General features: G+C 39.7%; 6 protein-coding genes across 6 annotated transcripts; 2 read left to right on the top strand and 4 right to left on the bottom strand.

The window, feature by feature from the left end:
* Positions 1-901: 901 nt before the first annotated feature.
* P175DRAFT_0514379 (putative glucokinase) lies at positions 902-3191 on the bottom strand. Its single transcript, XM_040898803.1, has 3 exons — positions 2930-3191; positions 2601-2876; positions 902-2576 (listed from the first exon to the last, which is right to left on the bottom strand). The coding sequence occupies exons 1-3, from the start codon at positions 3051-3053 to the stop codon at positions 1333-1335; spliced, it is 1644 nt and encodes a 547-aa protein (XP_040753659.1). The 5' UTR covers positions 3054-3191; the 3' UTR covers positions 902-1332.
* A 309-nt stretch (positions 3192-3500) lies between these two features.
* Positions 3501-5369, top strand: P175DRAFT_0507131 (Zn(II)2Cys6 transcription factor domain-containing protein; the record flags this gene model as incomplete). The annotated part of the gene is made up of 4 exons (XM_040898245.1): positions 3501-3597; positions 3675-4059; positions 4108-5072; positions 5125-5369. 4 exons carry the CDS (start codon positions 3501-3503, stop codon positions 5367-5369), a joined length of 1692 nt encoding a protein of 563 aa, XP_040753658.1.
* A 15-nt stretch (positions 5370-5384) lies between these two features.
* P175DRAFT_0431256 (uncharacterized protein) lies at positions 5385-6462 on the bottom strand (the record flags this gene model as incomplete). Its single annotated transcript, XM_040893474.1, has 3 exons — positions 5385-5600; positions 5654-6348; positions 6399-6462. 3 exons carry the CDS (start codon positions 6460-6462, stop codon positions 5385-5387), a joined length of 975 nt encoding a protein of 324 aa, XP_040753657.1.
* Positions 6463-7479: 1017 nt separating this feature from the next.
* Positions 7480-9509, bottom strand: P175DRAFT_0452457 (putative choline transporter Hnm1). Its single transcript, XM_040894519.1, has 5 exons — positions 9309-9509; positions 8942-9250; positions 8834-8878; positions 8418-8773; positions 7480-8358 (listed from the first exon to the last, which is right to left on the bottom strand). The coding sequence occupies exons 1-5, from the start codon at positions 9394-9396 to the stop codon at positions 7627-7629; spliced, it is 1530 nt and encodes a 509-aa protein (XP_040753656.1). The 5' UTR covers positions 9397-9509; the 3' UTR covers positions 7480-7626.
* Positions 9510-9857: 348 nt separating this feature from the next.
* P175DRAFT_0452455 (uncharacterized protein) lies at positions 9858-11803 on the top strand (the record flags this gene model as incomplete). The annotated part of the gene is made up of 3 exons (XM_040894518.1): positions 9858-10241; positions 10299-11473; positions 11526-11803. 3 exons carry the CDS (start codon positions 9858-9860, stop codon positions 11611-11613), a joined length of 1647 nt encoding a protein of 548 aa, XP_040753655.1. The 3' UTR covers positions 11614-11803.
* P175DRAFT_0554948 (alpha-N-acetylglucosaminidase) lies at positions 11794-14469 on the bottom strand. Its single transcript, XM_040900598.1, has 3 exons — positions 14095-14469; positions 13894-14039; positions 11794-13835 (listed from the first exon to the last, which is right to left on the bottom strand). The coding sequence occupies exons 1-3, from the start codon at positions 14328-14330 to the stop codon at positions 11980-11982; spliced, it is 2238 nt and encodes a 745-aa protein (XP_040753654.1). The 5' UTR covers positions 14331-14469; the 3' UTR covers positions 11794-11979.
* Between the last annotated feature and the right edge of the window lie 13055 nt (positions 14470-27524).

Here is a 27524-nt window from a genome sequence, read left to right as displayed (position 1 = left end):
TCGCTGGAATTGCGGTATCCACTTTCTATTTGTAGGCGAGGGCACAGTCAGTGAAGGAGCATCACTCAACGCATTAATTTAGCTCGAGTATAACGTCAATTCGTTTCCCCATCCAGACAAATGTTCCAGTTGAAGCGAGCCATCCGAGTATACCTACTTAGCACATATCAAAACTTTGAGATCTGCCGCTTACATACCATAACATTGAGACATATCGGAATGGGAGGCCTGGGTTAAAAATAACACAGGCTATGATTTTTTTTATATTGGTCCTGTATTTCAAACTTTCGCCCCCAGTGTGAGGAAGCTGGATTGGCTTTTTAACTTCCCCTTGTAATAGTGCCCAAGCCCTAATCTCGGGGTCCAGACTCCCAAGGTACAGGGTATTGGGAAGGAGATGGTATATTATCCAGAAAAATATATGTAGCGAAGCTAGCTCTAGATATATGAATGTAGAGTATATCATTTGGGACATGAAGCCCTATATATACTATTCGATGACCTTTCAGGTAACAAATTCTCCTGCATTCCTCGCGCGGAGCTTTTATACTTGAACTCTAGGTTTCACACTCGCATTTAGGATGCCTTTGTCTCTGGCATCCATTCTGCAACGTATTTAGGGCATGCTCTTGGTTCAGAGTAACTGCACTCTATGGCAATGCGGATAATTGTCACTATATCACTGTTTGGCCACATATTTCATCGTGGGCCTAAAGGTTCTTTCTAGCCTCTGGAACAGAGTCTTTATCCTTCAACAAGTATCATAGGCGACTCTTCGGTCTGAATATTGAATATTTAGTTAAGTTGAGAAGTATCAACGGGAGGAAGGGATGGCTCCTGTCTAAGAAAAGTGAAATAGCAGCAGTACACCAGATATTGATTGCATATAGTCGCACGAAAAGTCTCGAGCTACTCCTATAGCCAGAATATTGCTGACTAGATCTCACCATAATCAAAGCATCGCCTCACACTCGCATGTTCAAACTATGATCCCCTAAGTAAAGATTCAAAAAGCCAGTCAAACACGATATACAGTACATTCAGGCAGCCCAACTCACATGTAGCTTTTCTCTTCTGGAATTAGTCAAGCAAAATGCGTACATGCCTCAGAATACATTGATTGAATGCAAGCCTTTTTCTCCTCCCACCATGGTTTTTGACGACACTCAGATAATAATCTGTGCTTTTTTAAACTGAGTATCTGTAGCCGAGTGGAGAGAAAATCGTCACTCAATTATCCCGGGCGAAGCCATAGCGCCAGTTATTCACTGGGGTGTTATTGAGCAAGGCAGGGGACAAGAATATTCTTTTCACTTGCCTGGGCCGGCAGGGCTACTGGCCACCCATCAGAGATTCCATTTCTGTCTGGCTTGCAACCTGTGCCATCAGAGCAGCACCTACGCCAGACCCATCCTTTGCGAGACCTATGCGAACTCTTTGCTCGCCAGCATGTCCAATCTGAGGTACTTCCCTCATAGCGCGACGCATGTCCTCCTCGAATGTCGGGTACAACTCTATGAGAGACCCATCCGCTCCGATGTCAATTATATCCTCCTCAGCATAGGATTCGGATTGGTTTGGTGTATATTGCGATGGCATTTGAGATGACGACTTGCGAATCAGTGAACCCATTCCGACCAAACTAAGAAGCCGGTGGCATAAGAGGGTCAGATGATACCGGAACCGTCCAATGCCACCTATCGATCGATTGAATCTTGTGCGTCCTTGATATTGTTTTCCTGGAGAAGGATTGGGGCCTTTTGAGCCCTTGGGAGTCGCCTGGAGCCGCCCACTTTGAATGATCATAGCGGCTAGTGAGGCTCCTGCTAAGCGTGCAGCCCGTCGGGCAATGGAATTGGCTAGTAAATGTACGGCCTGGGCATCAGAACCGCTGACGTCTAGCGCAGACAGTGTATCTTGAATCAGCTTGATGGTGTTGTTGATGTCCTGCGTGCCTGCCAGGGCAAGTTGTGAGAGGAAGGAACTATCAATACCGTCTCGACGGAATAATGGTGACTCCACATCCACCTTCATGTTAAAAGCGCCGGCTCGTAATAGTCGCAGGATTACCAATCGAAGGAGCTCCCCAAGATAGAGTCCCGAAACTCTCTTTTCCAGCATCTGAGAGCCACGATCCGTTGACGCTTCATTAAGCTCGTCGTCGAAGGTTGTGCTGGGTAAGACCTCCATCTTGTCATCGAAGCAACCCCACTCAGTGTTAATTACCATGACATCGTCTTCATTAGCCGGCATGCTCAGCTTTCCGATATTAGACATGCGTTCGACATATGCGGCATTGGTTCCTGTCCCAAGAATGATCGCCCCAAGTGTTGATGACCTCTGCCCGGAGCAATATGATCTTGTCAAGAGCGTACCAACGCTATCGTTCGCCAGAACTGTTACTTGGATTGGTAATCCAAATCTATCAATTGCCTCTTGCAGCATGCTACAGGGATCTCGACCGATGGCATCGGGAATATCCCAACCTTTATCCCAATGAAGGAGTCGTCCACTAGCCAGCGACGTTTGCTCGCAAGTGAAACTGAACGTGAAGCCCAACTTGTACTGGTACTTAGCTGTACCGTCCGTGGCCGGCGTACAACAGATATCTAAGTGTGTATTGAAAAACTCCGATATCCTCTCTGCGATGAAGTCGAAAAGAGGTGTATAACTGCGGTTGACCATGACGCCTGGCGGGACACTGTGCTTGTTCTGCGTTACCGTAAAAGTGGAATCACCGTGCAATTGGACAAGGCATATTCTGCAATTGCTACCACCGAGATCCACGGCTAAGAATTCGCCCTTCTCGCTCCCATTTGGCACGGCTCTCACGTAGGCAAGTAATTGCCAAACACGGTGGTTTGCGAGACCATCCCCTGAACTCCTGTCAGCACTATGCGTAAAGCCAAGTTATCGGGAGTATCCTCACTCATCTGCTTTACAAAATGCCTTGTCACTTGTTGAATATGTTCGGAGCCGATCTCGAAGTCGTCAGCAATCTGCTGCGCCTGAGCTAGCAGGTTGGATTGCTGCCCATCTACCGCGTTTTCCATGGTCGACAACGGCAACAGCCACGGTGATGGAACTCGGTAAGCCGTGGGATTATCTGTAAATCAGACATTTCTAGTGACTGAAGGATTAGGGGCCGTCTTCTCATGTACCGAGATCCTCGTTGTTCTCTAGAGACCGTGCTCGATGCGACTTTTGGATCCGTAAACGCGTGGGCCCAAAGATCTTATGGCTAACTCGGCCAAATAGGCCGGAGATGGCCGTTAGTACGCCCCGATTCGAGTACCACCCAACTAAAGTAAACCCCTGTTACAGTTCCATGCAATCAACTTCTGGCCTGATGCTTACGCGATGTCGTTTATGCCTCCGATATCCGCCGGGTTGCCCCACTGAGGTCCGCTCCATAAAACCGGCCATCTTCCCGGATTCCCGACTAACTCCTGGCGACGCCGGTTCTACGATTTGGTACAGAGCTCACTCGTCTGGAGAATATGGCCACCAGCCAGAGGTCTAATGCAGAAACCCGCTATGGCCAGATCAGTGGAGGAGCGGATCAACCCCTTCAACAGAAGCCGCGGAAGGCGTGCAGTCAGTACCCCCTAGCTGCATACCCTAACCTAAGCGTGGAATGGGGAAAAAAGTTGGGATTCTCTAACCAGTCACAGTCAACTGCCGCAGGCAGAAAATGAAATGTATCATCGAACCTAACGGTGTGTGCCGTCGATGTCGTCGCTCCAGTCTCCCTTGTATATTTGTGCCGCGTGCAAACGCAGCTACACTGCCCCATAGTATAATCGGTTTGCAGGAGGACGATTTCAAAAAAGATGTCCTTCGTAGACTAGATTTCATTGAAGATAGACTTGGTATATCTGGCGTGCTTGGCCCCTGCGTGGAGTCCCCAGCTGCTCATGGCGGATCAGAGGATGGAGAAGAAGAGTTCAGCAGCCTAAGTGCACTGTGGGATGCAGTACTAGTGCTTCAGAGGAGTTCTCCTAGCTCTATCCCCACAGTCATATGGCACAAGAGGACCGTCAAAGACCTTTGGCTATCGTAAGTCCACGTTTGTATTTCAAAACAAGCCCGATCTAATCATGGCAGGTTTCACAATCGAATGCCAGGGTTACATTTTATGCCCCGCAAACAGACTTTCTCTTCGCCACAACCCTTGCTCGTGGCTTCAATTCTATTCTTCTCGAGTGTACGTGGTCCGCCGGATGTGGCGGAGATTGCAACGCACTACTTTGACGTGTTATGCAATGCCATCGCCCAGTTATGCATTCCCACGAGTGAAGTGAGCCAAACACCAGAGGATACTGAGGAATGGGCGTTCCAGACTGTGCTGGGCATTGTACTTGCGGGGCTTCTTACGGAGGCTGTTGTTCGCGAGACGGGTGTCTGGATATCGATAGCCTATCGTCTTATCCTAGAACACTGCCCGGCCCATATCGACGACACTTCTCGAGAATGGCGAAAGCTATTCAGCGGTGTGCAAATCATTGATCTGGAGCATGCATCCCTCCATCTATCCTGTCCTGTCATACCGATAGAGTCCCCGCTCCTGGGCCTGCAAACGTCCCATCGCGACCAGCTTTATCGGTTGTCCCGCATGATGCATACTGGGCTAACGCATTTTACTGGAAGAGGCCTACCAACCATCTGGTCATGTTTTACCAGTCAGACACAACCCACTATAAACCTACATAGCAATTTCACACCGGTTGATGCGGCTGTGATCAGAGACTGGGCAAGGCAGCTGGATGAGTGGCTCGTCGAGTTCAGTCAGAGTTCGGATAATTCGGAGCAAGATGTCAAGCTGGTTTTTCGGCAATACGTGTTGCATAGACTGGTCGTGTTGTCCATCTATCATCCAGCCAGGGGATGCGATCTCTGGTCCAACAGTATCACGCCTCAAGAACAACATGAGCTGCTCCTGTCAGCCCGAGCCACCCTGAAGCTACATTCCCACGATAGCACTATATGGTCCAATTGGGACCAGATCATGATCACCTGGGCTGCACTTATCGTTATCCAAGGAATTGAAGGCGGGGCCGGCGAAGCAGATGGTAAATTCTATGCAACTACATTGCGAAATTCTTCGGACTAACAACGACGTAGACCTCCCTAACATAAGAATTCATCTTCAAATGCTCAAACAGATTACAGGGCTGAAACCAAATCTCTGTGACAAACTTATCACCCGTCTGGAAGCCAGTCTGGCTACTGTCCACACACCTACTTCTGTGGACCTACAACAGAATGCCTATGAGGATCCCCCTGCAATTGCACCCATGGACCAGTCATGGCAAATATTTGACCAGTCCAGCCTGCAACACATGATGTATTCGGATTGGACGGTGTAGAAATGGGATCGTTCTTCACGAAATTGGGGAAGCAAGCGCGAACGGGATCGTCGCCGATCGTACAGACAAAGGTTTTGGTGTGTCAATCCGTGACGACATGCTATCCGGGGTCAGTTCGCCATCCTGTGGTCGCCTGGATGGAGTTGTGGTCGAAATGGGGTCAATCGGTGTTGTTGGAACGTCGTCACTTAGGCCTTTTTGCAGGATGGTCCTCTCCACCCCCGCGAAGTACTGCAAGGGTGTTAATGCTCATTTCCCTTACGCAGCCGGGGCATATCACTCACTTTGACCGTCTTGACTTTGAGCTCTAGGGTTGCGTCATCGTCCACAACCACCATGCTGCAGGGGTGCAGCTGCAAACAGGATAGAGTGCACAGATGGCTCACCCCTCCCTCGATTGCTTGTTGGATAGCAAGGGCCTTTGCACTTCCTGTGGCAATGATAATCACCTCTCTCGCCTCCATGATGGTCTGGACCCCAACGGTGAGTGCCATCCGCGGTACCAAGTCCAGGTTACCATTGAAAAACCGCGCATTTGCGATCATAGTCTCATACGCGAGGGACTTGATTCTAGTGCGGCTGGCAAGGCTGGAGCCCGGTTCGTTGAAGGCAATATGGCCGTCGCTGCCAACACCACCGAGGAAAATATCAATGCCACCAACCGCCCTAATCTTAGCCTCGTATGCTAGACACTCCTCAGTTAAACTAGCAGCGGTTCCGTCCAGAATATTGACGTTTTGCGGGTCAATATCCACGTGGTTGAAAAAGTTCTTGTACATAAAGGAATGATATGACTCTGGGTGATCTCGAGCCAGACCAACGTACTCATCCATGTTGAACGTCACGACATGCTTAAATGAGACCTTCCCCTGGATGTACGCTGCGATCAAGGCGCGATAAATAGGTAGAGGGCTGCCGCCCGTCGGTAGCCCTAATACAAACGGGCGTGCAGCTGTCGGAGCAAAGGCATTAATGCGTTCTATGACAAGTTCAAGTCTCTGTTTATGTGGTGAGCCGACTGAGACTTACTAATTATATAGCCAGTGATGTGCTGCGCTGCCTGATCCGGACTTTTGCGGATGATGAGACGCATATTCGGCAGATTTCGATTGAAACACCAGTACAAGAAGGCCTAGGTAAAAATTGAGAAATATATTCTGGCTGTATATATTCCCGCGACTTTGTTTTTTTTTTAATTTGAAGTCCGTGCAAGTTGAGCGGCGCGTTTAAAAGGCGTTCGATTTCATACGAGATGTTGATTTTGGGACAGCCGCCGGACTTTTTGTGGAATCCTGACAGCATAGTAATATAAGATATGCCGTTCATTCTCATCTTAGTAGTAAGGGCTCATGGCCATCTTCTTCATTGCCATCTTCCTCCGTATACCAGACTCCGAACCGGGCAAGTCCGGCAATTCGGTGAACCCGGCGATGGAAATTTGGGCTTACAGCACAGTGTTAGTCAGAGATAAAGCTACCGTACCTCGTGAATTTATGACTATAACTATCTTTAACTATATTAATTACTCTGGGTTTTTCCAACTAATAGAAAGAAAGTGGGAATTAAAAGTGGGTAGACTAATGTAACCTAATTATATTAAAGATACTCGTACGGAGTACTCCCTAGCTATTTCTCGGTACTCCGTAGATGCTTAGGATCTGATCCTGATAAAATATATCCTCCCAAGTAGTACCATTGATAGGATAGGTAATAGTAGGATTGCTACTCGTCTGATTTTCGGAACAACAGGAGGAAATATGAAGAATCACGGGAGTAAATATACTCCATCCTGGAGTCCATCCACATAGTACGGAGTGGGAATCTTCATCAGCAATTTCAGTACTAACTACCAAGTAAGTCTAGTCGAGTTTATTCAGGGGTCTCCGAAAATTATCTCTGACAAACCCTATGCTGTCACTCGAGGCAATTCTGATATCGGCAGGAATTTCCGGGCCTCGTAGCGGGGAACAGTATAGATAGATTATTGACGAATCATGCTATTGTACTAATAAGTGCTATTACTCTAAAATGTGAAGACAGCTTGCCCATTTCTCCAGGGTAGTGGAAGTGGAAGCTCCTCGGGTTAAGACTGGGAAAGTAGGTAAAGTAGGTATGGGATATCGGTTCAATTTTGTTATATTCACCCAGCTGGTACAAGTCACGGGCAAGAAGACCTGGCCAGTTTCACTTCCATCATCACCGTCATTATTATATATAAAACAGGATTCATCCATCTCGTATAAAATCTCTTGCGTCCCTACTCCTCCTTCACCCGAGTAATCCGATCCTTATACTGCTGGCTGCCGACAAACCACCATCCAAGAATCAGGATACACAAGCCCCCCACAACGACACAAGTGTAGTTCATGTTCTGAACCGTGACTGGCATGCTGTATGGAAAGCTGAAGAAGGTAATCGCAAACAGGAGCCAGGCCACAGTAACGCTGTTAACAACCCAACCCCATCGACCCATGTGAAACACCCCCTTGTGCATGTTGGCCCGACCTGTGAGCATATTGGTGGCAATCGGGATCAAGTATGAGACATTATTGATTGTGACTGCAGCACCCAACATGCTGTTGAACGCAGTGCTACTACCAAGGTACAGGCAGCCCAGAGCGGCATTGGCGCCGGCAACGAACAGCTGCGCGTTGAAGGGAATCTTGAATCGCTTGCTGACATGGGCCCATACTCCCGAGAATGGCATGGCGCCGTCCCGCGCAAAGGCCCACAGGACCCGGGAGGTGGAGAGTTGCGAAGAGATAACGCAGGGCCCAAGGGCAACGAAAAGAATGAATGTTAGTCCGAAGGCGCCGCCTGCGGATTGCGTGACCTGGTGGAAAAGCTCGGCCAAAGGCAACCCAGTGCTTGTTGTGGACAAGGAAGCATAGTCCTGCACACTAAACATGAGGCCGATCAGATAAGTAAGACCGGTAGCAAATGCGACAGTCAAGGTGATGGCAATTGCCAACGGCGCATTACGCGAGGGCTGCACATATATGTTAGCTTAGTATCTGTATAGATTGATGGGTTCGGGGGACTGCCTACATTAGGCATCTCTTCAGTGATATGGCTAACACCATCAAGTCCTCCCAAACTGTACAGCGGATTGACCAGGCCAGTGATGAAACAGATGACATTATTATTCCACCCGGTATTGTTGATCCATGTCCTGAAGACGAATTCGGTGCTTTGATAAGTAGGTGCACACGCCACGACGGTAACTAGGACAACTAGCCAGCCAATCTGAAGGTAAAACAAAGAGAATTTGTTCAGGGCGGGAATGATTTTGTTTCCAAATAAAACTACCCCGGCAGTGAGGATATTCAGAATCTGGTAGATGATGAACGTTTGCCAGGTTTGAATGACAAGGTCTGGATGGTAGAGCGCATAAAGTGCTTGGACTATATTGCTGTTAGAGACGAACCCGCTACCATGTCCTGGACCCGATTCTAAATACATACCGACCTGGGAGAAGATTAAGTTGGTCGACGCTGTGGTAAAGATCCCTGAGAGTCGATCTGTTAGAGCCGGTCTCTGATTACTTAGACGATCCATTCGTAACAACTTACAGCCAGCGACAGTCAACCACCCCGTGATAAAGCTCAAGAAGGCACTCGATTTCTTCGGGGCAACGGCAGCAATCCAATGATACATGCCGCCCTCGGTCGGGTAGCTTGAGACAAACTCAGCCAGAGATGCGCCGAGAAACGACTGCATGATCGTTACGAGGATGAAGCCGTAGATGATTGCACCTGGTCCACCAGCGTTGATTTCCGTAACGATACCGAGCCCCAAGCCAGTCCATGATATCGTCGTCGTGGACGCCAGGCCAATCAGAGACAAAGTGCTGAAGTGACGCTCCAGCTCCTGATTGTGACCTGGTACATAGTTAACACTGCAGTTATCCGCATGCTGGAAAGGCGACACAGAACATACCCATCTGAGCCAGCCGCATCTCATCTGCATCCATCTCAATCCCATCCTTCCCCGGGATAATCGATTCCTTCGCAGCTAGGTCATCCATTTTCTGATGTTGGGAGCGAGATGAACACAGATACAAGTTGCAGAATTCACATTCACTATGCTAGGGGTGGCACCGGTCATATTTATTATAGCTGGCAGTTGATCTTAAACAGCCAGTACCCAATCCGGCCTCCATACCACGGATAATGTCAAGTGCGGGAAAACGCTTATCGATCGGTCGCGTGGCCATGAGTCTCCCCAGATATCAGCGGGGAGGTCCCTGTGCCGATGTATACCGGGCTTCACCGGTGACTATCTGCCGATGCCGGTTCCAGGGGAAGTATCTTCATCGATTAGCCCATGGTTCTTCATCTTCTGACCCACAAAGCCCCGGTCACTGAGCTGGGGTTATCTACTGGCTGCGGAGATAGTAGCATTTGGTTAATACCTGCTTGTTGGTGTATAAGAGCCCCAAGGTAATCATGAATCCTGGTTATACCAGCGCAGTTCACAGACACCAACATGCTATTCAATACGAACTGGCTTCGGGCCTTGGGCATTAGCCTGCTAGGTGCCAATATTGTCCGCTCTGCGGAGCTGAGCAAGGACACAAAGGCGCTCTTCGACCAGTCCATGGCGATCCAAGATGACCTCTATGACCCAGCGGCTTCATATTTGCGCTACTTTTATTATCCCCTTGCCGCAGGGCCTCACGAGACCCGGTCCACAGTTTGGTATTCCGTTGGACTTCTCCAGCGCAATCATGGAAATGATGTTCATGAAGCGGTCAAAATCCTCAAGAGTGTAATCGGTGGGCAAGAGAAGGACACGTCTGTCCAGTGGTATGGTGACTACACAGTCTACCCTGAGCAGCCTACTGTCGGAAGTGAGGCTTATCCCCCCGTGGTATGTTCTCCCCTGCTGCCAACATCGGTTAAACAAAGCCTAACGGAGGCATAATAGATCTATAACTCTTGGGATCCCAACTGGAGAGGCTTTATCGGTACTGCGTTAATCATCATCTACGAGGAATTCGGGAAGCTATTGCCTACAGATGTGCAGGAACTAATCTTGGACAGCCTGTACAACAATACCAAGGGCGATAGCTACCGGGTTGGTGGCGTTGATGAGGACAACCTGTACCCAGCCTACTCCAACGCTTGGTTGATGAGGACTGTAGTCGGCTCATGGACCGGCCGGAAATTGAACGAGGCCAATATGACCGCCGCAGCCGACAACGAAGCTCGTGAATTTCTCGAGCTCTTTGATCGTAACCACACTCTATCCGAGTTCAATGGACCCACCTATGCTGGTGTCTCTATCTACGCCCTCACGATTGCGGCGAAGTACCTCGGAACCACCACCTCTGTTATTGGCCAGAACGCTGCACGCGCGGTCCAGCAGATCTGGGAGTACGAGTCACTACTATGGAATCCCAATATGAGGAACTTTGCAGGCCCCTGGGACCGCTCCTATGGATACGACATGAACCAATATGTCGCAATTATGTCCATCTGGATCTGGACCTTGGTAGGAAAAGAGAATGTGTGGAAGCACAGCTATCCAATCTGGACCATGGCCCATGCCGATGACTTTGAGATTGCGCCGGTTATTGCCGTTCTTTCCAAATTCCACAAGACACTTGTCCCAAAAGCAGCCATCTCAAGGCTGACCTCATTCTCCGGCGAGCGCACATACAGCGGACACTCCTACGCTCCCCCCGCGGACTATGAGCCGCGAAACATCACCACCTGGCTTTCGGCGAATCTGACCATTGGCACAGATTCGTTTAACCAAAGCGTCGTGGGTGGTTACTCCAAGGACTCAACCTCCTTTAGCCCTTCAGTCGTCCAGTGGACACGCTCTGACGAGTCGATCGGCTACTTTAACTTATACTCCAAGCAGCCAGCTTTAAAGGCTGAGGTAGCTCCATACTCGCTAAATCTGACCTATCCATTAGGCGACGCCTCGAGCACTTTCACCTTTGTGCTCGCTTCGAACCCGCTTGGAGCAAAGCGTGATATCACTGGGTTAGATGACGTGGACGGTTTGGATATCAAGGTCACCGGTGGCACTGTCAATCCAGTCCCCGAAATTTCATTCTGTGGCTTGACTGGTGGAAGCTGCAGCATCATCCAGTAAGATTATCACTTTCTTTCTATTTACCAGAATTCTACTAACAAACATTAGCAATTTTGAATTCTGGAATCTTACCTTTTCCATGCCGGCGAATAGCTCGCATATTCCGAGTATCCAATTCGAATTTCAGCTTGAATAAGCGATGTAGCGGGCGTATATCTGGCATCGCACGGTCTACGTGCGATAACATTTATGTCCCTTGCTACCATGTACAGAAGGACTATAATGGTCTACTCTATTAGAAATTTCCAATAATATCCTTTATGTCCAAATAAACCAGCAGCGGATGTGTAAAATTATTGTCACTTCTACATTAGGTAGTTTACTCAGCAAAACAGCACTATGTTGCACATATCTTATTAATATGATAGTTGTCTTAGCCAGAGTTATCTTGCACACGACCTCGTTAACTGCTGATAACGTAGAAATAATGGTAAACACCTATCGATCAACTCGTTATATGTTTTGAGTTGTTCATAGTGCCTTCAATCCACAACTATACATATTACTCCTCAATAGAGAGAATTCGAGAAACCTTTCCCAAGACGGTCTGCAGGTTGCCTTGAGTGCGCGGTGTGGTTAACTTTGCATATTGCCACTCAAGTTCAAAGTCAAGCAGCATAGTATCAAACACAGTTTGGTTGTAGCTCTCGGTTGGCGTAGAGGCCAAGTAGGAGACGAACATCGCCCATCGAGGGATGTAATACGACGAGACCAGGCCACTCCATGTCTTCGAGGCGTAATCACTAATCTCACCCCGGGGGCCCCATAGCGTAATCTGATTGCGCGCATTGTATTCATAGAAATCTGCAACTTTCTCTTGCGTTGCTGGGGCCCGGGAGCGGGCAGATTGGGTCCACCGAGAAAGCAAGAAGTTGTCGTTCGTAGACAGGGCAGCGTCAAGCGTGGAGAGGAGTTCGATCAGCTTCCCACCGACCGCATTGATTTCGCCGCTTGTCGCATTTGTGTCGAGGTAAAGAGCCACAAGGCTATTGTAGCGGGTAATGAACTCGTTTGAAAGAACCTGGCGGGTCACATCCACCATGTCATACTGGAAGGATGGATTGCCCCAGAGAGATGGCTCGGTCGTAGCTGCCTGGCACAGGAGATCCCATGCGCTGACTACGACGGAGGGGTCGTATGTCATAGTTGTTGCGTGGTGACCGGTTCGATTCACGAGCCCAGAGGTACTCGGTTTCAGTTCGAGAATTGACTTGGTCACCGCAGTAATACTCAAGTGAGTGTTGTTATAGACGGTTGAGCGCAGAGTCTCCCACGCCTGATACAATCCTTTCGGGAGGGAATGAACACCCGCATAGCGACGCGTCACCCAGTTTTCAAAATAGGTTTCGGTGTCAATGGGAGTCGAGGACCAGGCCTGGTCGAGAAGAAGGTCATAAACTATTTCGTTCCCTTCTTGGCCTTCCATTGTCAATCCAAACCCAACAAGCGAGGATGAATTCGCTAGAGCCTCAATTGGGTTCTGCGTGATATTCATAATTTGGCCGTATAGACCCATGTTACCACCGTAACCATGAAGCTGGCACCAAACCCACGACTTTCCATAATATGAGTTCGTACGCTGCCACTGTGGTGAGCTCTCAGAGAAGAGGTCCAGGATGAGCATATCGGTGTCCACTTTGACGCCCGAAAGATAGGCCTCTATACGTTCGTTTGTCCAAAAACGAGAGTTGGAAGTGAAGAGCCATCCTTGCATCACCCAGATGGCCTCAGGATCAGCAGTCTTCAGACTCTCCCAGGTACTCCGACCGATGCTCTCGAGATAGTCCACGTCGCCAGAATAAGGATCATTCTCGTTGTACTGATCGAGCGTGTAGAAGCGAGTGATGTTGCCATATAGATCTCTCTGCTTCGAGATAAACCGTGTTTGTAAATCCGCAAAGGCTGTGTCAAATGGTTCTAGGAACGTGTCGTTGGTATACTCGGACTGGAAGCCATTCCATCGGGACCCGGCAACCACTGTAGAGTTTGGGAGAACACGAGTGATTGCTTGGGGCACAAATCCAGTAAAGGCCGGCAGGATAGGCATCATTCCTAGTTCAACCATGCGAGCAATGATTTTTTTCTGTAGCTGAAACTGGCTTTCAATCCAACTGTAGGGGAGATCGCCGCCCCAGGAGCCCTGAATGTTTCCTAAACGGTTCCAACTTTGGAATGCTGGACCACTCAGGAAAGTTGCAATCTCCTTGTCAGTGAGTCCAAGTTCACGGAAAACCTCAACAATAACTTTCTCTACGCCCACCCAAGCGAGGGGGAGATTGATGCCGTGAAGGGCCATCCAATCCAGTTGATCTTCCCATTCTTCCCATGACCAGAATGCCGTTGTATAGGAGAATGTCACTGCCTAGTTAGCCAGATTCCGGCAGGACGGTACAGACATCAGGAGATGCGATCGTACCGGTGTTAAAATGGTATCTCCAAGGAACGACACTCTCGCCCACCAATGTCTCGGAAAGTCTTGGGAAAGAAGAAAGGGCATCTAGACGATTGCCAATGAACCAGTAAAAGTCGACCTCGGCGATATCGGTGAAGAACCGGTGAAGACTAATCGTGGATTGTTAGCCCTCACGTTGAAAACACTTTGTTCACCGCTACTAACCCTCTAGACAAGGCACTCAAGGAGTTACCCTCGACTAGGATCTTCCCATCGTGCATTGGAGAAACAACATAACTATCATTGACGGTTTCGCCTCGCGTGTCATTAACCAGGGAGAAGCGAAATTCATGTGCATGTTTTGGAAGGCGGCGTTGGATTAGATTCTCAATGCCGCGAGTGGATGAGCCAAATGCTGTGGTGGCCACAAGCAAAAGCACAGGAATTATGGCAGATTTCATGGTTGCGAAGAGTCTGGAGGCATCCCAATTTGATATATGTTTCGATCCGGCAAGAAAGAATTGATATTTATAATTTGAGGGGCCTTGATATGGGGTTATTTCGTGTGTCTGTTGATGATGTTGGATGCACCCACGTGCTGATGTCTTCTCCACTCGTGTACGCCTCTAATCAACATATTTGCTTAGTTCTTACTGATATAATTAGCATTGCTATACGGAGTAAAGCTTTGGTGAATTTAGTGTAAGAAAAGTAGCATTTAGCTGTATATTAACCAGTATGAGTTCCGTAAATCAGGCCATCTGTACCAAAAACCTACCAGACCAAGATCCTCCGAATCTTAGGGCTAAAAAGCTTGTTGGGTCTCCTTTGCCTCCACTCCCAATCAATCTCCCAAATGGTGTATGATTTAGAAACCAATCTTATACAGTGACGCTCTAGCTCTTGTGTTACTACTTGGGCCGGGCGTGCCTTCAGACACCTATTGAAAGACGCATGCACTGCGTAGGTTTCCGGGCTCCCGTCTCCGGTAAGCCATTAGGAGAAAGCTGGAAATAGAATTCGACCTGGACGATGTTCAGAATGTACCTAAGATTTTAGCCTCTTGAATATATAGAAAACAATATCTAAATTAGACAATATCAGTCTTTCCGGTACAAAAATTTATTCCTCTGGCGTGGTTTAAAGATATAAAACTACCTTAATATAAGTAGTTAAAGATTTATAATAGGTAAAATATAGGCAGTAAAGGCACCTGTATATTCTTTATATTTTCGGCTTGTCCTGATAGCTTCCTGTAGAATACAAGCATATATTATTTATTGTCGGTAACCTTGATTAGATACTTCATATTAGGGTCATATCTAAGGGTAGTATAATTTATATAGGTATGGAAATATATTTTTGTGTTGGAGATTGTCACTGAATACTTTATATCTACTCCCTACTGGTAACTCCCATCAATTAAGAAAACTGACCACTAATGCTTTTATATTATGATAAACGCCTGAACACAAGAGGTACAAATCCTATAGAGTCAGGGAGCATGGTATGGCTACTCTAAAACAGCGCGGATAGTACAAGCAATCCTATCCATTCTAATACATGTTACCTTTCCAGAGACCTCATCTCATATAGCTCCCAATTCAAAGTGCTTCATTCACTACTCTAGAAATCCATATTCTCAATAAAGCATCTGTTGGCCAAGCGGGTCGATTCTTGGGGAATACCCCACACCGTGATATGTGTTGTTGTTGTTGTTGTATTGCTTAACGCCACGTGGCATCCTCGGGCGTGAGCCCGAGGCTCCTGACCTCCCTAGGGGTATAGGGGCGTGCCAAGCTGGTAGGTGCATCTATCTACCTATCTATCTAAGCAGATATAGTATATATTTTTGCCATTCTAGAAGATAATTCTAGCATGAGCGGGGGCCTCTACCTTTATGTAGGGGGGGGGAGGCCTTTGTCCCTGTATTATCCTGATATGTGGCCGCTGCTATGGGGAAATCTCTGTTGGGGGCTACCAGGGCTGTCCCAGGTATCTTTAGGCGCCGGGCCCTTCTTTATATATAAGAGTGTGGGGTAAGACTAGTTAATCTAGAAAGAGGGACTTAGTATAATAGAAATAAAAGAGAGGGTTAGGGAGTGTAGGTATTAATTTAGTATTTACTAGGGGGGGTTACAGGGCTCCAGGCCCTATATTTTATTTTACCCTAAGTTAGCCTCTAGCTTAAGATATCTTAGCCTTAGGTTATTCTAGCATGGGTATATATTTTTATAGAATCCTATAGTAGCTAGAAGTAAAGTAAAGTTCTTAAGTTCTAGTTACTTTAAATACCTAATTATCTTGTACTTGATTATTAGGGGCTATAGAGGTTATTAGGGCTACTAGGTAAAGAGCTACTTACTATAGTAGTAAAGGATTAGGTACTTAGGGCTCTTATTCCTGCTATAGGAGTATATAAGCTAGGTATTCTTATACTAGAAATATTTATAGTACTAGTTAAAGTCCTTATATAAGAATCTAATTACTAGCTAGTAGTAGAGATTTAGATACTAGAAATATAATTTTAAGAATAGAGTTATCTTATATATCTTTACCTTATTTATTTATTATTACTAGTACTAGCTTAATAGTTTTAGAAATATCTTTACCTACTAGTTAGCCTATACCTTTTAGTAAAGTTAGTAGCCTATTATTCTAATCTTACTAGTAATAGGCATGGCCTCTAGGGAGCCCTATTCTGGGCCCCTGATCTTGGGGGAGGCCCCTTAATTAGCTAGTTAGTCTACCCTCTTATTACCTTTAATCCCTTTATGGCCTGGGGCCCAGCAGAGCTCTACCCTATATTACCTAACTAGGTAGTATAGTACTTAGAAGGCCTAGTAGGAGGAGATTATAGTCTCTCCCCTATTATACTATATTACTAAGATACTATCTATATATAGCTAGTAATAACTAGTACCTAGTAACTTCCTAATAACTATCTTTAGATCCTAGAGAGCCCCTATAATCTTTATATTAAATATATATAATTACAGGTTAATAGCTACTCTTCCATGTATAATTTTCTTATATCTAGTATATACTATATATTTATAGTCTATATAGTACTGGCCCTGGTAGCTTTTCTTAAATCTATTACTAAAAATAATTATATCTTCTACTAGTAGTATTCCTTACTATATCTTAAAGGCCTCTATTACCTCCTTCTTTCTAATCTCCCCTGTAGGATTTGTCATATATCTTAGGATATAATATAGTTAGTTTAGGGTTAGCTAGAGAATAGCTAGGAGGAGGGCCCTTATTATCTAGAGCTTAATCTTTAGTCTTTAAAGTAATCTTGTCTCGCGACCTCTCTATATACGCGGGGGCTTAATTCTCTTAACTAGGAGATTATTCTTATTTACTAGTTAAAGATAGAGTATAAACTACAGGCATGCTTTTTCTAGGGCTACTATTACTAATAGTAGGCTAGCATCTCTAAAGAGGGTTGCTATTAGTATAGTCTTAAAAACTAGGAAAACCCCCCTAATAATTAGGACCAAGATCTTCTCTAGTATATTTATATACTAGCCCAGGCAGGTACTAATCTCTATATCTTAAGTATACTATTCTAGCTTTATGCGGCCCCTATACTATACTTCTATATTATAGAGTGCGCTAGGCAAGATATAAGTAATAATTATCTTTTATAGTAAGGCTGCTAGTAGGTTATAAACTATCCTTACTAGATCCTATATATACTATACTACCACCCTTACCTTAGCTACCTTTTCTATTACATGCCTCCTCCAGGAGAGCTACCTATTAAAGTAGACTCTTAGCTATCTAAGTACTGGTTACTTCTATCCTGGTGCCTCCATAATAGGCTATATTATTAGATAGTTACTAATTCTCAGGCTAGGTACCTTACTATATTATTTTCTTATAATATAGATTATCTCTAGCTTTTCTAGTATGAAGGCCATCTTATTCTAGTTACTCTAAGCTAGTATTCCCTAGATATCTGCCTCTAGTTACTTATAGTTATTCTCTAGTATTTAGGTAGTATGGCTCAGGTAAAGATTATTTATATACCTAAAATAAAGGATTATATCTTGCAGGAGTAGTTCTACTATATAAAGTAGGAAGAGAATTAGGAATAAAGGCAAGCCCTATAATATTCTATAGAGTATTAGGTCTGCTTTAGTTAGTATTATCTCTAGCTAGACCCTAGCTAGCCTGCTGGTCAGGAAGCTATTAATAAGGGTGACCAGGGCCTGGGGCTATCCCTACTCTACTATTTATTTTAGTAGCCTATATTATAGGAGAGTATTAAAGGCCCCTAGTATATTTATTATAATTATAGTTACTTTTTTATTCTAGATAAGAGCTATTTTAATATTATATATATAGGTTATAACTAGATCTATAGTAGAGTATTAGGGAAGCATGCTATACTATTATAGGCTCAAGACTCTATATATAAGTACTATATATATAATTCTCTAGATAACTATTCTTTCCAGGCCTTTACTAATTACTAATAATAGGGTAATTAATTTCTAGGATCTAGAAAAGATTCTATTCTACTTACTTATTTTAAGAAGTATAATTACCTCTACTACTTTTTATAGTACTAGGAAGTAGCTTAACTATAGGTACCTATTATATAATTTATATATTACCTTACTTATATACTCCTAGCAGGCTTTAAGGACCTGCACTATAATTATATTTATTCTAGAGAAAGTACTACTTACCCTAATTATATTTTTCTCTATCTCCTCTTCTAATATTCTCCCTCCCCAGGGGAGGTACTTATCTCTAATCTAGTAGGCCTCTATCACAGGGTTAAATCTTAAGTTATCTACTAAATTAAATTATCTAAGAATAACCTACTAGAGTACCTTAACTTTCTCCTAGATATTCTTAATTATGTGGCTGTCTACCTAAAGAGGTAGTATCTTTATCCTTAGCCCTAATTTATACTAGACTATAACCTAGTAGAGCTTCTTATTACTACTAACCCTATTAATAATACCCATCTAATATTAGTATTTAATTTTATAAACTATATTCTAGAAGTATTTTCTCCCCTCTAAGTTTAATTTTACTAGCTATCTACTATAGGAGTCTGCGCACTCTATTATCTACTAGGAGGTAGCCCTTTAGCCTGGGTTAGAAAGTTTCCTAACTATTTTAATAGCTTCTTAAAGTATTTTCCCTAGGTTCCCCATATACTAGTCTAGTACTAGGCTATTTAGCAGGCCTTCTAAGTCTAGAAGACCTATTATCCTATTCTATACTAGTCCTACTAGTTATTTTAGGTCCCTATCTAGGATCCTGAGTTATTATCTTTCTAGGGGCGCGGGTGTATGCCCTAGGACTATAGTAATTAATATCTGGTAGTTTAAGCTATAATATAGGTCTAGATAGACCTTCATGCGTACAAAAGCTATATTAGAAAAGGTCAGGTCTAGGATATATCTTATTATATAAGTAGCTACCCCTAGCTCTCTTATATAATTTATTTTACTATTAATTATTTACTACACGAGCTCTCCTCCCCTATAAAGGTTTTATGCCCCTAGCTTAAAGATATTATATATAATATTAAAGTCACCCCCTATAATATAGTTAGGGGTAAAGACTAGTATTACTATATAATCTATTACTTTATATATAATAGGTTCTTAATATATATTTAGTACCCAGGTACTATTTACTATTATTTAGAGTAGATCCTAGCTCTTAATTAGCCTATATTACTCTACCCCCAGGCTAGGGTCCTGGTACATATATATAAGTACCCTGGGTTATTTCTCTATCTATTTTTTCTAGTCCCCCTAGCTATTGACTAGAGAGTAGTATTTAAATACTAGATAATTTTATATTTTAGTTCCTAGGCCTGTCCATGGCTCCTGTATATAGGCTATAGCGCAGCCCTATTTATAGGCTAGCTGCAGAATTATAGTATAGTTTAGTATTAATCTACTAATATTAGCCTAGTAAATTATAAAATCCTACTAGTACTAGACCTGTTTTATATAATTCCTGCTATATCTTGTTCTAGGTCTCCCTAATATTAGATACTAGATAATTTATTAGTATTAGTCTCTATTCCTAGAGTCCGCACACTCACTGCCTGCTTAAAGCTTGGGAAGGTATAGAGGCTCTAGATAGAGAGCTCCTTTAGGTTTATATTACCTATATATATAATAGCCTAGGCTAAATATTATTCTATAACCTAGAAGCCCTCTGCGTTTATATCTAGCTATAGGGGCGCTTCTGCCGCATGCTTGCAAGGGTTTAAAGATTAGGCCCTGCCTATCTCTATATATAGCTAGGCTATTACTATTATCTAGTTATAGATATCTTAGAAGGTATGTATCCTATAACACCTAATATATACTAGGTCCTATTTAGATAGTTTAATAAGGGAACTATTAATCCTGCACAGGGCTATAAGGTAGCTCTCATGCCCTACCTTAAATAGTCTAAAGTAGTTGGTATAGTAGGGAGGGTTGCTATAGTTTGGCCCTGTAGGCCTAGCATGGTTCTTGGTTAGTGTGCTGTACCAGGCATAGTAGGGCTGTTTTATATACCTTGGGGGGTAGTAGTATTTTTAGCAGCCTGGGTTATATTACTCTATAGAGGCTTGCTTCTTAATAAGTTAGGACTACTAGCTATTATTAAATAGAGTAAAGTTCCTGGCAGGTATTAGGAAGGAGACTATCTAGATTATATACCTGATCTACATGTCCAGCCCATGCCTTAATAGGTGGTAGTTAACTGGCTTTATACCTATTTATACTAGTACTTTATCTACTATTAGTATGCCTGTCTCCAGGCACGTGCTATTATAGGATACTACCATGCTAGGCACTCTAGATACTATATAGTTATACTATTTCTATAGAATATAGATATTAGTCATATCTAGTATACTCTTTATAATATTTATTACCTCCTTTATTACTAGAAAATTCTAGGTAGTAAGGTTATTTGGGATAACTACCTACCTAGTCCTGGTTAGGTTGATCCTGGGTATTATACTAAGGGTTGTGAGCCCTAGAATATACTTTACTAGGGCTTAACATACTATATAAGCTTTAGGGTGTGTAAGGAGGAGCCTCCCTGGTAGGGTAATTAGAACCCTGTGGTTATTTCTAGTATTTATTAATATGGTCGACCTACTCCAGGCTAACTTTGTTATGGTAGTGGGGGCAGTCCTATCTAAATTAGGTATAAGCTACCTAGTATTATGTGCCCTGGCTGGTGCGGGTTCTCCCCCTAAGTTTTTTAGGGTCTGCGCGGCCCCCCAGGCTATAAACTTGCTAGAGGTCTTGCCTGAGGTTACTAATACTATTATAGTTATGGGCTGACTGTATATATACATGGGCATATAATTATCTATAGTAGTATAGTTCTTGATAATAATAAACTAGATAAATTTATTATAAATTATTATTATATAGGCCCTCTTATTCTAACTCTTCTAAATATTAATAAACTTGTCTATTATGGTAGCTAGCTCAGCTAGTACCTTATAATATATCTTTGCCTGGTATTCCTCCTTATCAAGGTAACCCTAAAGGGTCCTTATGGTAGAGCCTGGGTTGGTAGTTAAGATACTAGTACCTTTATAGACTGGAGGAGGTATATAGAGAATACTCTTTCCTTACTATTTCTTTATAGTGTATAGGTTAGAGGAGGATAAGGGTTCCTATAGCTATGTAAAATTAGCTATGTCTATACCTCCAGGTAGGTGATTAGGGGTCAGTACCTCTATCTTGGCTTGCCACGCGTTGAAACATAATTAGAGGAGGGGGGGAGGGGCAGAATGCGTAATAGTAAGTCTGAAATGTGTATATTACTGGGTTTTATAGCGATTTGGGCCCTTCTTCAAAGGTACCCCTGGGTCGCTGAGTGTTGTAAAGGTGCACCGTGATATGTGGATGTTGTCCATGGCTTTCTTTCTTTGCCTAGCTACTGGTCTGCAAATAAGGATAAGCGCTTTTCTCTAGACTATCTGTCAAAAAGCGCCTACCGGAGTATACAGGAAAACGGACGAACTCACCACCGATCCTAACTTAATCACTAAGACTACTGGGAGATGCGAAACGGTCCTCGGACTCGATCACACGACATCAACCTCGGTGCTCAAGGGATAATACCGCCTCTCTTCAAACTCCTCCTTCTCGGGTCTGGTACCCCGTTATTTAATCAATGGTGCCGAGAGGCAGGGAAACAAGAGAAATATTGGCAAATGGAACAAGGGATGTGTGATATTTAATCTGTAAAATCGGGTTAATTTAGGACGATGCTCGTGGAAATAAGTGCGACTGAGGTTGACTAGCTGCTCGTCTTGATCCTTTGATGAGCTCATATATTTGAGGACCCTACTTTCGAGTCAGTTGGATGAGCAATGTACTTTTCTAAGGGGCTAGATATATCCGTGTATAGGAGACCAAAGGGTGGTGAAAGACTGGCAGAAGGGGCAGGTCAAACTGTAGGCCACAAGGAACAGTTAAGCAACAGGTCATCTTCGTACCCTTGACGATGAGTAACTATTCTGAGAATCCACACGCGTGGGTATGGTGATATACTTCCTTTGAGGACCCTGACGAATAACACTAAAGAATATTGGTTCCCATCAGGCCATAAAATATGGGCTAATTTTGCTTGCGGCGGAGGTACAGGGATAAAATCCGTCGAATTCCTTGATGCCATTCGACACGCCTTTAACCTTTTGTATTGACTAGTCGGATCAGTTTTAATCAAAACCAGCTGCAGCTGCGTGCACTTACAAAGGATACTTTTGGATATTTCTACAAGCACTCAAGATAGCCTCTTTCTGTCCTATCTCTTTATCTAAGAGGGGATTCATCAAGTTCAAGAGGACTAAATTAAAGCTGCCGTCTTTTCCTTCAATAACCTACTGTACTGTGCGCAGAACTCGAACAACCTAGGATAGTAGCCTGCAGATGCCTAATTAATAAGGCACAGCGAGCTGTCTTCCTGCCACAAGATATTTCGAGGTGCTATATCTAAGTGGTAGAGGACAAGCTTGCAATTATTGAAACTCAGTTTCGGGTTGTACTCGAAAAGTCGGCTATTAAACCACTTCTCCATCTCGTCAAGATTGTCGAAAATAAGATCTTCAGTCTCGGGAAACAGAAGGCCTCGGCAAAAGCCCCTGCAGAGAGACCCAGGGATAGTGTGTCTCAATGTTGCGAAGTGATCAAGCACGCCCGCAACCTTCTTGATGGCCGCAACGTCCTCTACAGTCGGTGATCACCTGACGCCCAATCCCACCTGACGCCCGATTTCACTACTACCAGCAATATTAAATATAAAGTAATTTAACTATATATAATTATTATTATTATATAATCTTTTAGTAAATAAATATAATTATTATTAAGATTCTATATATAGTTTTTAATTAGTTTAAAAATATTATAGGAGCTAGATTTTATAATCTTAATAATTTATTATTAAAGGAGCTTCTAGAACTTTTATAAATATTATTAGTCTAATTTCTATAAATTTTTACTAGTATAAAATTTTAGAAACCTTCTTTAGAAACTTCTTTATTTACTAGAAATTATTTTAAAGCTAGTAATTTATCTCCTTTACTAGATAAGTATTCTTCTTTTATTATTTTTTTTACTCTATCTCTAGTAGTTATAATTCTTACTAAAATACTTAATTTCTCTTTTACTCTTTAAATAAGTATTATTTCTTTTTTTTAATAAATTATTAATAAATCTTTTCTTACTTCTTTAATATCTTAGTAAGTTATATACTTTTATTCTTCTATATTTAAAGATTATAAGCCTGTTAAATCTTTTAAAAAGAGTAAAAAATTATATTACTATTTTTAAAAATTATAAACTTAAATTATAAGAATTTTTTATATTAATATTTCTGTCAGGGGGCAGAGTCGGATTCAGATATTCATTGACTAGGAGCTAACCAGACAGAATAGCAGAATAGTAGGTGTCAGGTAATAGATAGGATATAGCTTGAAGAGCTATAATAGGATTAAGGATAATATAGTTTAAATATAGGAATAAGGGTAGATAGTTAAGGTAGAATCTAACTAGATAGGTATTATAGCTTTATACTATGATAGTACCCCCCCTCTTAGGATTAAGCTTTATTAAGATTAGGAAGGAATTAGCTAGAGTTTCTTAAAATAATAAAGATAGTAATTATTTACTAGTTAGTAAGTATTTTCTAGATATTTAGCAGGCTCTTTAATTAACTTATTATATCTAATTTATTTAATAATATATTATAACTTAAATTTACTATAATCTTAATAAATCTATTAGAAATTAAGAATTTTTTTAATTTTTTATTTTTTTAATTCTTTTACTTTAATAGGTAGTAGTAAATTAGAGTATTAACTAAATAAAGAGTTATTAATAATAGAATAGAATAAAAATATATTAAATATAAAATAAATTTTTATATTTTTAAATAATTTAAATTTATAAGTATATAAATTAATAATTTTTTTAATATAATATAGTCTAAAGTTCTTTTAATCTAATTTTTTTTATAAATAAAATATTTAAATATTATAGATATCTAGCTAGACTTCTTACTTTATAATATAATAATATATAGATTATCTTTAATAATTAGCTTATACTTTATAATAAGCTTAAATAAATAAGATCTTAATATAAATAAACTTATAAATCTTATATATAGTATTAGTAAATTTTTTAATATCTTTCTTAATAAGGTAAATAATAAAGTAGCTTAATTTAAATCTTAATATTAAATAAAATTTATAATTAGCTATAAATAATAATATTTTTATAAATTTAGAGTAAATAAAATTAATAATAAATTTAATTATTAATAATTATTTAAATTAATTATCTTATAAATATAATATATATACTTATAAGTATTATTCTAGAATAGTATTAATATATTTAGTTTAGCTATTAATCTTAAGATAATAAGTAATAAATAATAAGTTATAGATTTTTAAGTAAGATATTAGATATTTTTAAAAAATAATAATAAATTAGACTCTATAATTTAATATAATTATTTTAGAGATATTATAAAGCTTTTAAATATACTTAAAATATAGATTAGTTATTTTTTTAATATTAATTATTCTAATATAAGGAAGAAAGTATTTTATCTTTATTAAATAATTAATTATAATTAAGATAGTATTATAACTATTATTTAATAATAAGTATATAATAAAGTCTATACTTATATTTTATTAAATATATTTAGAAATTAATAAAGATCTTAATACTTCTTATTTTATTTTTTAAAAAAAAATAATTTAGTAATAAAGATAATAATTCTAAATTTATTAATTAATATATTTATAAATCCTAAGCTAGAAATATTTATATAATATTAATTTATATATTTTAGTTTTTTTAGAATATTTAGTAATAGGATTTTTATAATAAAGTTTTAGTATTTTAACTTTTATCTTATTATAATTAGGCATATAAAATTAATCTTAATATTTTAAATATAAATTAGTATATTTATAATTAGCTAGTATAATATTAGAATATTTTAGTAGATTATTTTTTAAGATATTTAAAATAGATTAGAGCTTTTTATTTTATAGATAAGTTTTATTAAATAATAATTATAGTATTAGTAATAAAGAGATTAATTTATTAGTAATAGATTATTTAATAAAGTATATTTAATATTAATTATTAATATTTAGTCTTAAATTAATAGTAATCTTAGATAGTAGATTTTTAGATTTTAGAATAATCTAGCTCTAGTAAAGAAATTATTTATTCCCCTCTTTAAGTAAGTTTTCTAACTTCCTAGTTAATATATTAGGCTTAATATCTAACTTCTTAAAGTAATAATATATTTAGAAATTAAATTTTAATAAAAATTTAGACTAGTAGGCTTATTAATAGTTTAATAACTTAATTAATATAAAATATTTTAGATTCTAGTAATTTATAATAATCTTTATAAATAATAGAATCTCTTCTAATTTAGAGTATTATTTTTTAAAATAATAAATAATAACTAATAATTCTTTATTATAAATCTTATAATTATATTTTATTATAGAATATTTCTTAAAGAAAAATATAATAAAATATAATATATTTTTATTATTATATTATAATAGTACTCTAGTAAATATATAATTAGAGATATTAATTTCTAGAATTATATTTTTTAACTAGTTAAAAGATTTTAATATTAGGATATTTATAAAAGTAGCTTTTAATTATTTAAATATTTTTTAATAAATAAATATTTAGTTAAAATTAATATTCTTTTTAATTAGATTAACTAATAATCTAATAATTTTTAAAAAATTATAAATAAATTAGTAATAAAAGTTTCTAAAGTTAATAAAGGCTTAAATATTAGTTAAATAAATTAATATTTTTTATTTAGTAATTATTTTTACTTTATTAAAGTTTATTTAGAAGCTATCTTTACCTATAATTAATTCTAGAAACTTTATCTTATATATAAAGAATTTATATTTACTAAATTTAATATAAAGTCCTATTATTTATAAGTATTCTAATACTTATTAAATATAATAAGTATATTTAGTATAGGTTTAGTTATAAATTAGAATATTATCTAAATATATAGTATAAAAGATATCTAAATAATTATATAAGATTTTATTAATAAATCTCTAGAATAATATTAGGGCTCTAGTAAGTCTAAATAATATTATTAAGGATTTAAATAAGCTTAATTAAATTTAAAAAGTAATAAGATATTCTTATCCTTTCTTAATTTATAGATTATTAAAAGTAAAGATAATATTAATTTTTAAGAAATATTTTATCTCTTTTAAATTATTTAGTATCTCTTTTATTAATAATAATAAGTAATAATCTTTTATAATAATTATATTTAGGGCTTAGTAATCTATATAGAATTATAGGCTTTCTCTAGATTTTTTTATAAATAGAATAGGGAATATAGTAGGAAAAAAACTAAAATAAATAAAATCTTTTTTTAAATTCTCTTTAATCTATTTTTTTAAAATTTTTAATTTATTTTAGGACATACTATATAGGCTCCTAAAAGATAGGGTTTTTTTAAGTAATAGTTTAATCTTATAATTATTAGATTAATAGAATAGTAGGTACTTGGCCTTCTTTAGTAAGAATATATTATAAAATTTAGTAAACTTAGGGAGTAGTTACTCTTATAGCTTAGATTTAGTAATAATAATAGGGTTTAGAGTAACTTTAATATTAGTAATAATAATAGTAAATATCTAGTATCTATAGTAGGTATATATAGTATAAGTAGTAATTAAGATTCTAGTAATATCTTAATTTTTTAGAGATTTAGGGTGGGAATTAAGATATTAGAAAGAAATTTTTAATAATATATTATATAATATTAAAATTTTTATAAATTTTAAAGATATATTATAGTACTTCTTATAATAGGGGCTTTTAAATAAAATAATATAATTAATAAATCTAATCTAGAAATTATAAGTCTTTAACTAAAATAAGTTAAGAATAATAAAAAAATATATAAATTAAATTATAAAAAAAATAATATTCTTTTTAATATAGTTATAAATTTTTTAAATTAAATAAATAAAATAAATAATATAATTAAATTTTATTAAAATATTATTAAATTCTCTTAGTAAGATAAGGTTCTTTAATAATAATATTTCTAATTAATTATTT

The sequence above is a fragment of the Aspergillus ochraceoroseus genome (genome assembly GCF_002846915.1).
Source record: "Aspergillus ochraceoroseus IBT 24754 chromosome Unknown P175scaffold_2, whole genome shotgun sequence".
Taxonomy (NCBI): domain Eukaryota; kingdom Fungi; phylum Ascomycota; class Eurotiomycetes; order Eurotiales; family Aspergillaceae; genus Aspergillus; species Aspergillus ochraceoroseus.
This window is presented reverse-complemented; position numbering and strand designations above follow the sequence as displayed.